This window comes from Nannobrachium achirus (genome assembly GCF_963921795.1).
Source record: "Nannobrachium achirus genome assembly, chromosome: 9".
Classification (NCBI taxonomy): domain Eukaryota; kingdom Metazoa; phylum Chordata; class Actinopteri; order Myctophiformes; family Myctophidae; genus Nannobrachium; species Nannobrachium achirus.
In genome coordinates this window covers 53,518,855-53,532,996 of record NC_137818.1, presented here as the reverse complement: position 1 = coordinate 53,532,996, position 14,142 = coordinate 53,518,855, and the positions used below count along the sequence as shown (strand labels likewise).

Here is a 14,142-nt window from a genome sequence, read left to right as displayed (position 1 = left end):
CACTCTACTGTTTCCTAGGGCTGGGCAATATATTGATATTAAATTCATATCGTGATATGATACAAGTGCTGTCTAGTCATGGTAATTTTATCATTTTAATAATTCACAAATATCACAAATCGAAAGATATCTACTGTACAAGCACACAATGTGTACTACTTGGCTATTTTCTCTACTATAAAACTTATATCAATATTGTGTCCATATGTGTCCCAATTTGGCTGGGAGCCAGTCATTGGATTTTTATTCATTTTTCATTTGAAAGCTGGGGATCATAGCTACAAAATGATATATTGGTTGTGGAGATTGACCCAACAGTTTTGAAGATATGGCTTATAGAATGATGCCATGCTGAAATACTACTTTTGAGATATTCAAGTTCTAAATAAATTTCTAACCTGCAAATGACCTGACGATCTCTCACATTAATTAAAAAAAGTCTTATTTACATGCAGAGTTAAGCTCTGGCGTTTAAGTGAAATGTAGCCTGAAATTTATGAAATGCTTTAGTGGCTTTATCACATTTTAGTGAGAAGTCCCATCTCCTTTCCAGTACAATGTTTGATTTATATTCTACTCACACGCTATCCGTTGCCAATAAGAACTGATCCTCAAGCTAACACATCCTACTGCATGTTGTTCAAACCTCTACAATGTTGAGTGGTATTAGGCTATCATTAATGAAAACAAACCCAGATAATTAATGCAAATCCAAAACACACAGTACTACAAAGTCCACTTTGTGGTTTAACGACTGTGGTATTAACACGGTGGTTCCAAATAAATAATTCCACACAATAAAATAAGGCGTATATTTTTAACAGCCGCATACCTTTGATACATTAGGACCATTCGTCCAGTATCTTTATTTGAATGTCTATTTCTTCATCCATAAACCAGGGCTGCACAGAGCCTTAGTCAACAACATCAAACCGCGTTATGAAACTGAAGCCAGATCGTCATAATTCCCTGCTTCCAGTTTACAGGATTTAATCAGATTTCCTGGAGATAGCAGGCTGAAACAAAGGCCCCAAAACTGCAGCACAATAGACATAATAATAACAGATTAGGGCAGACTGTCGGATCAGTGTTTTCCAACAGGACTAAAAACACCCCTTTCTGTAACGTTTGTTTTCCATCAACACCATCAACTTTGCAAAGAGAGAGAGAGAGAGAGAGAGGAGAGCTGTGGCTTTCAAAAAAACAGTGGCATAATAAGTACTCACATTGTTTAAGTATTGATTGATTGAAAACGGTATTAGAAGTTTGCACAGGAAAAGGAGTATTTCACCTCCAAAATGTTTTGGAGGTGAAATAAAAAAATGTCTTTGGTTTTAGTGGAGTAAAAGTACAATATTTGCCTTTGATATGTAATGGAGTAGAATAAAGAATACCTCAAATACCTCAAAACTGTACAGTTTTGAGGTATTTAGGTACAGTATTAGAGTATAGTATTCGAGGTAATGTACTTAGTTACTGTACACCACTGGAGAGGAGTGCTGTGGCTTTCAAAAAACACACCAGCCCACGTGCTGTTCTCCAGCACCTGAGCACCGCGGCGCGCACACTTTATGAAACCCTCTGAACAACACTATTACATTAGGTATTACAGAGAGAAGGTAGAGTGCATTTATATGACCCACTCCGCACTAAATGGATGGCCCTCTCCTCTAACCAGATCATTTATCGGGGCCCGTTAGTTCAAACCGCGTGTGAACGCGGCAAACTGGTTCCGAACCAGACGCCTGGAGTCTTTGTTTTGACTTATATGAGCTTCCATTACACCGTTAATGGAAGGCGGTTTCCGGGGTTTACCGTGATTTGTAACGCTGTCCATCCATATTTCATTAGCCACGGCAACAAGCACTTTTCCATGTTTGTTTATACTCAATGGGCTTCATACTGAATTTTAAATGGCTGCTTTGACAAGTCCGCTCCGGAGCCCCTCTCAGTTTATCCCTAACTAACACCGGCAATAACTCGCCTGAAAGAAAATGCTACACACACCAAAACTATAATTTTCCATTTCCCATGGCTTCCCAAATTGTGACAGCAACAATGGATAATCCACTCGGCCCTGCATTGCTGCATTTAATTACCCGAGTGCTTTGTTTGCAGGGCCGGTACAGTAAGTTAAGTACATTTCTCCTAATAGTGTCGAGCTGTGGATCCAACTTTAGATAGCGTTTCACTAGCCTACATATTCGCAAGCTTAAAGCCAGTCCGTGCAGAGAATTAACACACTTTATTATCTCTCCACTCCAGTCACCACATCAGCATTGCAAACATTTTTCACAATCAGTTGACTATACGGGCCCCTGGCCCTGGGACTGGACCTGAATGCTAAATATGGGCTGGGAGATGCTGCCTCGGAGATAAGGAATAAAGGAATAAAAGAAAAGGGCTTGAAAAACCAAGTCTCACGCAACAATAAAGCCACTAGTGTATAGTATGTCCCCTTTCTTATAAAAGTCTAATTTCTATTTGAAACTGCGGGACAGAATGTAAACCACATTTAAGCCAGTTACTGTGGCGTTTAGGTGGACATTTACACCATAACTCCAATCCCACTGTGTGAATTACACGTAATTCAAATCCACCCAGGTAGTCGGAACTTAGGAAGTCAGTTAATAACTTCCCTACTGTACCATTTAGATAAGACACAGTTTGGTCTCACGCGTTTGTATAAATTGCATTATCTTTCACTTAACTCCAAAGTAGGCTTGAAAGGATATAGAGTCACAGCAATGCGGGGGCACGAACGCACGCGCACACACAGTCAGTCGCACACACACACACACACACACACACACACACACACACACACACACACACACACACACACACACACACACACACACACACACACACACACACACACACACACACACACACACACACACACACACACACACACACACACACACACACACACACACACACACACACAACCCGTAGCATTAGCGGGCTCTGCTCTCACTGTGGAAACTGCACACAGTCAGCATAAACACTTTGAGAGCAGAGAGCTGACAAGGCACACCGTTCAGGAGATACAATGACAAGGAGCCTGATTCTCTGTCTGATTTTATCCCTTTGTCTTTGAGCGCTAACATACATCCTGAACACTTTCTCCTCGGTCTACAACAGAGTGTGTGAACAATGGATGGAGGATGATGATGATGGCGGTGTGTGTTCACCATAAAAAGAGACCTGTAGGTGCTCGGATAATCGATATTTAACCAGATGTTGTTAAGCATGCTGCATGGCTAATGTCGATCACAACAATAGAGATGGCTGGGCGATTTATTTTCCAAATACCTCAATATTGATATTGAAACAAACAATAATTCGATAATTCCAGTTCCAATCAACAAGCTCACAAACCTGTGAGCTTGTCACCTTTAACTAATTAAAACCCGGAAAAGACAAATGCCATACCATATTTACGATATCCAAAACCCGGTCTTATATCACGATATCGACGTACAGTATAATACTGAAATATTGGCCCATTAGGCCAGTTCGTATTCTGCTGACCGGATCCCGTTAGTGGGGGGTGGGGGTGGGGGGTGCATCTAATTGGAAGGGGTTTATAGATCCGACGTGTACAGGGATGATTTCCAATAGCATGCGGTACCTTGTGACAATGCTGCCCGTGGGAATGTGCCGCACAGTGGCGTCAGTTCAGCTAAAGCTAGGGTATGGCAAAGTATAACACGGTTCTATTGTGAAAATAGCAGATCTACATGCTCACAACGCCTCGCGCTGCGAGGTGTTGTGAGCATGTAGATCGGCTATTTTCACAATGTCTAAAAAAAACGAGTTTCGTCAGTTTTTTTACACAGGTTTCTACGGTTTCTTGGGCTGGATATGGCAGCCTGGAACGGTTGTTCAAGTGCAGCTAAACTTGTTAACAATTAACAATAATGCATTGCACCTGTGCTGCTGACCTGCGGGACCTGGGAATATACCATTCTGTCAAGGAGAATACAAGTGGGGAGAATATTATGAATACCTTGTTAAAGTGATCATGTTGTAAAATCTTGCATTTGCAGTTATTTTACTGTAATTTAACAACATATTTACATATTTTACAAGTAACCTTTATTTTCCCCCCGCTGGACCCAGGGTATGGCAGGTGCATACCCCTGCCATACCCAATTGACGCCCCTGGTGCTGCAGAGCGCGAAGAGAAATCTGTTGACTTGGAGGGAAGGAGGGGGGGGGGGGGGGGGGGAGAAAAAACACTATACAGTACATCTACTATTATTTGTGATGCCGCCTGTGTCTCTCTGTTGTTGTTGGCTGCACTTTGGAGAGAGATAGCAGGGCAGGACAGACATCCACTTTGCACTTTGCAGAGACAACCTGGAGGAGATAACAGGGTTTGCAGCAAACCAAAACGTCCATCACCGAGAAGAATATCGTCGTTGATGTCGGGTGAAAACCTTGTATGTCCAAAACCGTTCGTTTTGCATTGATGGTTTTAAAAGTGAACTAAACTAGTGAAAACAGCCGATCTACAAGCACACAACGCCTCGCACCGCGAGGCGTTGTGTGCTTGTAGATCTGCCGTTTTCACTGCTTTTGTGCGACGGCCTTGATCGTGAAGCAGGGCTTTAGTTTGCGAAAGAACGTACACATTTGAAACTTGGAGATACGAGGTTTCCACCCAACAACGACGATATACGTACTGCATCTCCTCCTCTGCGGCAACAAGGTTTCCAAAAGGCATTACAATGCAGCTTCAGAGTGAAAGGGATATTGGTTTGGGATATTTAACCACTTAGGCCGGGGCCACACATTTAAGGCACATGCTTTATGTCTTTACCTGGGGGGTAAAGCAGCGTCCAAATCATTCCCTATGGAAGTAACATGTTTTGAAGAGGCAAACTTGCTCTAAGCTTTCCTTAAGCCACAGAGCAAGCTTGCCTTTTCAAAACATGTGACTTCCATAGGGAAATAATTGGATGCTGCTCTACCCCCCACCTCCCCCCAGGTAAAGCATAAAGCATGTGCCTTAAATGTGTGATCCTGGCCTTAAACCTTCTATTCTTAGGGAAAGAAACTTGATTTACAAGTCTACACGAAATATCTAATGTTCCCCCCAGAATATGGAAGGATGCTGGGGTTCACTAACAACAAACACTACTTAGTTGACATGAGTCCCACACGCACACAGCTCCACCACTAGGACCTCTCCTTCTCCCGCTCTACACTTCTTCGCTGGAAATACAGTAGCCGAACCACAAGCTCACAACAATGCACCAGGTTGTTGATCTTGTATTTTCGGCAAATGTTTGACTCGAGAATAGAATATAAGGACAGCTTGGATACAAAAAATATCTAAAAGAAAAATCAAAGGTAAGATCTCTTTCAATAACACCGCAGACTCAGTATATCTCATACGACAATCTCCACGGTTGTTAGATGGTTTAGTGATTAATGCAAATGAGGGAACACTTCCGTTCCTGTCCTGCCTTCACCTCAACTTTAAAGAGACCATCGAGGGTCACGACCGACACCATGTTTGAGTTTAATCAGAAAACTAATCTGTTGGGGAAAGAAAATCCAGAAATAAAATCATGCGCTGCGCTTCAGAACTGAAGACACCTCTGTGGAAAATAATGGACGCGCAGCATATTCTCCCACGCACACTCGCTTTCTGAACACCTCTGGGCTTGAACTCGTCTCGCCTCCGGAATACAAGTACGCCGCGCGGTGTGAGTTTCAAGTGCGTACTCTTTAAATCTCATTTTCCTCAGTGTCAAAACGTCCTTGTACCCGGCTGCCTACAAAACACCATTGGTTTTTCTGAGGACATTGCATTGCTTTCAAAATGGCTCCCCCCTCCTCCTCCGCTCTTATACATGGTATTTAACCCATTTAGGGCTAGAATTACTGAATGCTTTAACCAGTGAAAAATAGCAGATATACAAGCTCACAGCGCGGCACCGAGTGCCGCGCTGCGAGCTTGTAGATCTGCTATTTTTGGAAAAAGTTGTGAAAATGTGTGCAAATCTTTGAATATATGTATTTTCAAAGCGAACGTTTGGAACTCAAATTTTGCTTCTGGGTGGTCCCTGGAACTAAATATTTTGAGATGGCCAAATACATATCATTTTGGGGGTCCTTCATGTGAAAACGTTTGAGAACCACTGACATAGTAGTCTCTCAAGAACAGACTAGCTGAGCTCCAGTTAAGTGAAAAGAGCCTTTTCTTTGACGATGGCTGGCCAGATTGCTGACATAGAAACATCGTTTTTTTTTTTTAATCAGATCTACAAGCTCGCAGCGCGGCACTCGGTGCCGCGCTGTGAGCTTGTATATCTGCTATTTTTCAATAGTTTAAAGCATAAAATAATGATACGCAATAATGTGTACCCCGTTCTGACTGGGTTAAAATTCGGTACCCGCCATAAAATCCACTTTACATTAATAAACCGCTGTCATATTTGATCAAGTTCACACACAGCTCGGTAAAACCCTCCTCCCGTCTCGGCCCAGCTACGCTGTGGAGGAGCGGGAGGAGGTTGAGAAATGATGTAAAGACCGACTCCGTGACCATGATGGGAGATCATCCCGATATTATGTTAGGAGATTGAAAAACACCATAGGCCATCATTCAGAATCATTCCTCCGCCCCCCCCCCCCCCCCCCCCCCCCCCCTCCCCTCCCCCCCACCCCAACCCAACCCCGAGGTGAGCATTTACACAGGAAGCGTGCCAAAGGTCAGAGACGAGAGAGCGTAATCTCACAGGGGGTTCACGGTTTATCCAACAGCCAAAGACAAACTACTGTCCATGAGTCATCATCTGGAATGATTTGCTGCCACCAGGCTTAGCAGCGGCGGCAACACCCACCCACACACCCCGACTGGTGCACGCAGGTCACACGCGGTCAGGGGACCACACAGTCACACACACACACACACACTCACACACTCACACACACAAATGTGTGTATCACTGTGCTTGAGAGGACATCAATATTATAAGACGGCAATTTCATACATTTGTAACCCTAGCCCTACTACAGCAGGGGTCTTCAACGTTTTCAGGCCAAGGAGGACCCCTTAGTTGAGAGAGAGATGATGAAGCAAGGACCCCCACAACCTGTTCATAGATATAGTTTCATTGTTTGACAGCACGATCAACAGTGTATTTTGGATTCATGTTAATGTGTGTTTTCAGATATTTAACCACTTGAATAGTCAACTACTTAATAAACATGACCTTTCACTGTACTTAGTTTGCTCTTTTCCCCCTCCAAAGCTCTCCAAAAATAGCCGATCTACAAGCTCACAACGAGGCGTTGTGAGCTTGTAGATCTGCTATTTTTGGCTAAAGTTCTCAGAATAAGGACGCTAGGGTTCAAGTGGTTAATATAAGAAGGGGAAAAAAACAAGTTCCTATCACACAAAGATTTAGAGGACCCCCTGTAGTAACTCTGAGGACCCCCTAGGGGTCCCGGACCCCCTGTTGAAGACCTCTGCCCTACAGCGAACAGCGTCATCATCATGTACCCAAAGTAGCTGATCTGGCGCAACTCGCCGTGAGCTTGCAGATCAGCTATTTTCGGTGTGCATTGGGACACAGAAAAAAAAACGTATGTCAAGCATGTACAGTACAACTCTAACCCCTCCAAATGCCAAATCCTAACTCCAACCTCAAAATATGTTTTATAATAACCATATGAAACCAGTAAGAATCCCTAATCGGGAGATAAGCGACTGTCAGCAAAAAGCAACCTCGTGGTGGCGCTAGAAGAGGAGCCTGTGAGAAATCAGGGGTGGAGGTTGTGGTTTCACAGCCAAGGAGTGTGTGTGCAAAGTTTGACATGGATAGGGGCAACGGTGCCGGAGATAAGAGTCTGCAAAAAGCAACCTCATGGTGGCGCTAGAACAGGGGCATGTGAGTTGTTGCGACTGTCAAGAACTGCACTCTGTTGAGGTGCCAACTTGCGCCTCGTGCACTCATGGCCATGTACTGTATGGCCTACTTGTGCTCCGGCAGAGCGCGCCTTGTTATTTGTATCAGGTCGCACTTGTTGAGTCACCAAGAATGCTGGTCCCTGGTTGGCTACGGGCGTAAACACAGACATTAAACGCCACATACAAAAGCACTGAACCCAGTACTTGCACGCTCTGCTGGTGCAAGTAACAATTCTTTTCTTGTGAGCAGGAACAGGAAAATGGTCCTCAAAATGTCTATTTCTCAAATTCTACTGCACTTATGGGGACAAGTGAACACACACACACACACACACACACACACACACACACACACACACACACACACACACACACACACACACACACACACACACACACACACACACACACACACACACACACACACACACACACACACACACACACACACACACACACACACACACACACACACACAATATATATTTACATCACTTGTAGGGACATTACATAGACTTCCATTCATTTGTATGCAAGTCCTGTGGCCTTACCCTAACCTCTATCCCTAAACCTAACCCCTAGCCGTTGTGGGGACCTAATATTTTGTCCCCACACTGTCAGAGGTCCCCTGCAGGTGACTGTGTGAACATGCGTTTAGTCCCCATAAGTATAGCTAGACAAACTCACACACACACACACACACACACACACACACACACACACACACACACACACACACACACACACACACACACACACACACACACACACACACACACACACACACACACACACACACACACACACACACACACACACACACACACACACACACACACACACACACACACGCACACAATCAAAGGTTAAGCCAGTGAGTGGATGGATGCTGAGGTATGAGTGAGATTGCGCCAGAGCAGAGTGGATTGGAAGCTCAGCATCAGTGCACAGAGGGTATATGGTGGCAGGTCTACGTGGGTGGGACTATCGTCGTAGCCTTGCTGTGACCCCACGATATGACGCTCAATTACCCCGGCCAGGCCGGCCTGGCCCTGCCCCCATCTGGGGCTTAGCCCCCCCTCTCGCCTGCAGATAGGACCAGCAATAAAAGACATTAAAAATTGAAACCCCGGCGGAAGAAATGGCATAATTGATCTGTCCGGACTCTACTCGACGAGATTGATGTGGCCCCCGACCCCGTGCATATGAAAAGCCTCACTTCCAAAGTCTTCTGGCTGCTGAGGCCAGCATTGGCATGGCTCCTCAGACCGTTCAGTCTGCCCCCAGAGTTAAAACCCATTTAGAACGGGTACACATTTTGTGTATCGTCATTTTACGATTTAACTATTGAAAAATAGCAGATATACAAGCTCACAGCGCGGCACAGAGTGCCGCGCTGCGAGCTTGTAGATCTGCTATTTTTGAAAAATCGTGAAAATTAGAACTTTGACCCGATTCTATAAGTGTCTTTTGAATCCTTCTAAGATTTTTTGAAAAACCTATGTTTCTATGTCAGCAATCCGGCCAGCCATCGTCAAAGAAAAGGTCCTTTTCACTTCAAATGGAGCTCAGTTAGTCTGTTCTTGAGAGACTACTATGTCAGTGGTTCTCATACTTTTTCAAAATGATATTTATTTGACCACGGACCCGCATCTCAAAATATTTAGTTCCAGGGACCACCAAGAAGCTAAATTTGAGTTACAATCGTTCACTTTGAAAATACATACATTCAAAGATTTGCACACATTTTCACAACTTTTTCAAAAAATAGCAGATCTACAAGCGAGCGCGGCACTCGGTGCCGCGCTGTGAGCTTGTAGATCTGCTATTTTTCACTGGTTAAAGCATTCAATAATTCTAGGCCTAAATGGGTTAACAGCTGCCCACTAAAGAGTAAGAGGACCTGACAACAGCCCGCTCGCGGGCTCTCTGGGAACTAATGAAAAACAGAGTTTGCAATGATGACAATGCAGAAAAGGAAATCGCTGTGATCACAGACGTTTCTCCACCTCAGTCACCATTTATAGTCAGGGGATATCTTCAGAAATGGTGTCATAGGGGCGCCCGTTGGCCTGGTGGTCAAGGCGCATACCACATACTAGGCTATGATGCCTGCTGGTGTTGCCGGTTCGATTCCCGATCCGGACGACCTTTGCCACATGTCATTCCCCGTCTCTCTCCCCATTTCCTGTCAGTCTACTATCCTATCAAATAAAGGCATAAAAAGCCCAAAAACAAATCTTAAAAAAAAAAGAAATGGTGTCATATCCTGGAATAAATTCCTTACCAAAAAATGTCTTCACCAATGTGTTTGTAAAGGTGTCTAGTAACACATCTCACAAAGACTGAAATTCAGTTTCCCTAGGAGAATCCTTGACAGCTGCTGAAAGTTGGGGTCCCATTAAATTAACTATACAGGATAAAACACACACCAACATAAATATGCTTTAAGTAGCATGCAAGCATTTGTTTTGCACAAAAAAACATTCCTTGGGCAAAAAAAAGCCCCCACAAAACTATGGTTTAGTGATGAGTCATCACTTTTCACAGTTTTGTGGGAGCCGCCTTTACCCCAAGGAATGTTTTTCGTCTAAAACAAATGCTTGCAATGGATTCAGAATCATGAAAAACCCCCAGTTTGACCCCTCACATGCTACTTAAAGCATATTTTGGTGTGTTTTATCCTGTATAGTTAAGTTAATGGGACCCCAACTTTCAGCAGCTGTCAAGGATTCTCCTAGGGAAACTGAATTTCAGTCTTTGTGAGATGTGTTACTAGACACCTTTACAAACACATTGGTGAAGAAATCATTTGGTAAGGGATTTATTCCAGGACTTTTTAAGATATCCCCCGACTATTACATGTTGATACAGCACTGGTGCTTATCGGGGTGTGGAAATGATTTTACTGTCTGGTTTCCGCACCATATCTGTTTGTTTAGCTGGATGGTTCAAATAGAACGAGACAAGGTTTATAGCCTCATTTGGCTTCATCATCACCATCGCCCGTCTGTAGCCAGCCGAGTCTTGCATACTTTCTAAAAACCACAAACAAATTGGACAGGGCGCAACTGAAAGATATACCGGCGGGTACACGTTTAAATAATTTAGTGGAAAACATATCGTCGTTGTCAGGTGGAAACCTCGCATCTCCAAGTTTCAAATATGTACGTTCTTTCGCAAAGTAAAGCCCTGCTTCGTCATACAAGGCCGTTGCACAAGTAGTAGTTAAAACAGCAGATCTACAAGCACACAACGCCTAGCGGTGCGAGGCGTTGTGTGCTTGTAGATCGGCTGTTTTCACTAGTCTAAATCATTTTTGAGCGGTGGTCACGCCGTCTCCATAGCGTGGCCGTGTGTGTAGGTATGTATGTTTGTTTGTATGTGGGTGGGTGGGTGGGTCTGTATGTAGCCTGAAGCCTGTGGTGTAGTACCTTTTATGACCACACATGTTAAGGGAGGGGCGCTGTTTTCAGGCCAGGCCAGGCACACACGCACACGCACACACACACACAGGGGGGAAGGGGGGAGGGGGTGGGTAAACCACCGCTCAGTTCACACGGGTGTGATTTTAAAATGATAAATGCAAAACGAATGGTTTTGGACATACAAGGTTTTCACCCGACAACAACAGTATTTAAGCAAATGCGGTGCCTGTTTGGCATGCAACATTGTGCAGCGTGTGTGTGTGTGTGTGTGTGTGTGTGTGTGTGTGTGTGTGTGTGTGTGTATGTGTATGTGTGTGACTGCACTGAAGACAGGTGCTCAAGTAAAATGCACAGCAGGCAGTGGTTTCCAATCCAAATAGCCTGGTTTTAAAAGCTGTTTGCAGGAGCTTACTACTGGCAGGCAGTGTCTAATAAAAACACTAACCATTCAATCAATGTGCACAACAGAGCCAGCCAGAGGATCAGCATAAAAGGCATAGGAAGAAAAACAGCGAGAACCAGATCATAGAGGGTTATAAGTAGTACAAATGCATGTGGTGATTGAAGAACTTTCTATAGCTATGTGTACAGTAGCACACTGCTTTAGTATGATATCCAAACAATATCCAGGCCTAAGTAACATTTTCAGCAGACCCCATAAGTTGAGACAGGCAGGGCAAATCATAAAAGAAGTCAGAGGCTGTTTCATCATAGAAAACATAATTAGGCCTAGGCTCTAAAGCTTTAATTGGTTCTCAAAGTGACCCTTCTGTACACTCTCAGTCTCAGAGTTAAATTAACATAGATTTCACAATATAAATTGGGGTCTCAGAGATAGAAATACCATTAAATGGGGGTCCGTAGCCTAATGTATGTCAAGCTGGGGGTCCTTGAAAGGATTCTCAACCCTTAATGGTTGAGAATCACTGCCAAAGCCGTAAAAATCTCTTAGGGTGGTCCCTGTTGTTTTCTGTTGTTTTCACCGTCCAAACTCCGTCATCATGATACATATGGTGAAGAAGTATGTGGGCTTATAGTGAAGTGGGTTCCTTTGAACCATGGCATTGCTCCGAAGGTTCATTGTTCCGAAGGTTCATTAGTCCGAATTGGTTAAGAAAACTATTCCCAACTCTAACCTTAACCTCAGTAACCCAACTAAATTCGGACTAATGAACCTTCGGAACAATGATGGGCCGTCCCCACACTAGGCCTACTTGTCAGAGTTGAGGTGAAACCATGACATTTGAAAGATTGAGAAACACTGTTTTTAGTCGACAAACTGGACACATAGGCTACTGTAACTGACAGTACAAATGGAACCAAATGGACATTTGGTTCCATTTGTACAGCTGTCAGAGTTAAGGTGAAACCATGACATTTGAAAGATTGAGAAACACTGTTATTTGTTAGTGAACACACGTCTCTTACTTTTCTTGGTGGACGTTCTCTTTGATGGCTCCCAGCAGCAGCGGCTGCACGCTGCCCCCGGGCTGCTGCTGCTGCTGCTGCAGCCTCAGGCTGCAGGTGGCCAGGTGCCGCTGGTACTGCTCCTTCAGCGCCAGGTTCTCCGCGCACAGCGCGGACACTTGCTGCTCCAGCTCGTCGATCCGCGTCCTCTGGCGCTCCAGCAGCTCCTGCTGCGTCTCGATGATGTTGTTGAGCTCCTTCAGGTACTCCGCGGCGGCCCTGCTCGGGTTCTCCGTCGGGCTTTCCATCATCATCTCCTCCGGAGCTGATTGATCTAGCGATCCGATCTGATCCGAATCCGATCCTCTCCCCCCGGCGGCGGCGACCAAGCCGATCAGTCACCACCACCAGACCAGGGTGGTGGTGGTTGTTGAAGGTTGTTTTTTTCTGGTTCTTCTCGTGTTTGATCGCAGAACGCAGAAGGTACAATTCCCCTCAACCAACCCAACCCCAAGCCCAGAAGATCGATCGAGGTCCGGTCGGGTCTTTTCGTTACGCGCGACAATCAATTCATTTCATAACGGTGATATGTACCGTTTGCGCCTCGCCATTGTTGTTGGGTCAAGAAGAGAAGATCGGTGAAGTGAAGTATTCCCCGGTCCGGTCGGTCTGGAGGTGGTGGTTCTGATCCAACACAACAGACAAGATAGATCCCCCCCACACACACAAACACAGCAGCGCAGCACAACTAAACGAGCCCGCTCCAGTTCAGTTCAGACGGACTCTCTCTCTCTGACTCTGCATGATAAATAAATGTCATCCTGATCCTCCTCTTTTACGCGTCCACGGTGCCAGTCAGCGCGTCCCGGGATGTGCGTGTTTGTGTGTGTTGTGATGAAGGAGAAGTGCCGCTGTGACATTGTGTGCTCTGATCATCTGATCTGATGTGATCTCTCCTCCATGCGGCTCCAGCTCCACACCGTGACTTTTGGTAAACAGAACAGACGGAGCTCTGAGCTGAGCTCTGCTTGTCAAGTGGGGGCGGGGCTTTCAAGTTTTATGAATCCGCAGGCAGGCAGTGGTGGGAAAAAGTACTCGCATTCTTTTACTCAGGTAAAAGTATCAATATGGCAATGTAGAAATAATGAAGTAGGAGGATACTCTGTTACAAGTAGAAGTCCGGAATTCAAAATGTACAAAATTCACTACAAAGGTGTTGGTATCAAAATGTAGAACCCTAAACCTTAGGCCCATGGGAGTGTCGCCACTCCGACAATAAGAAGTCAATTTCGGAGTTGCGACATGTCGGAATGGAGAGAGCCTCCCAGTAGGAAGTAACCTACCTACTATGCACATCGCACAATTTCCCATTTG

General features: G+C 44.8%; 1 protein-coding gene across 4 annotated transcripts in view; it reads right to left on the bottom strand.

The window, feature by feature from the left end:
- LOC308291106 (IQ motif and SEC7 domain-containing protein 1-like) overlaps positions 1-13,639 on the bottom strand; it is a 343,395-nt gene extending 329,756 nt beyond the window's left edge. For 3 of the 4 annotated variants that reach the window (XM_080733034.1, XM_080733035.1, XM_080733039.1), the window contains exon 1: positions 12,790-13,639. In XM_080733034.1, coding sequence (XP_080589160.1) covers positions 12,790-13,082 — 293 coding nt within the window. In that variant the 5' untranslated portion in view covers positions 13,083-13,639. The remainder of the gene's footprint in view (positions 1-12,789) is intronic. The other variant, XM_080733036.1, reaches the window with a different exon arrangement.
- Positions 13,640-14,142: the final 503 nt, after the last annotated feature.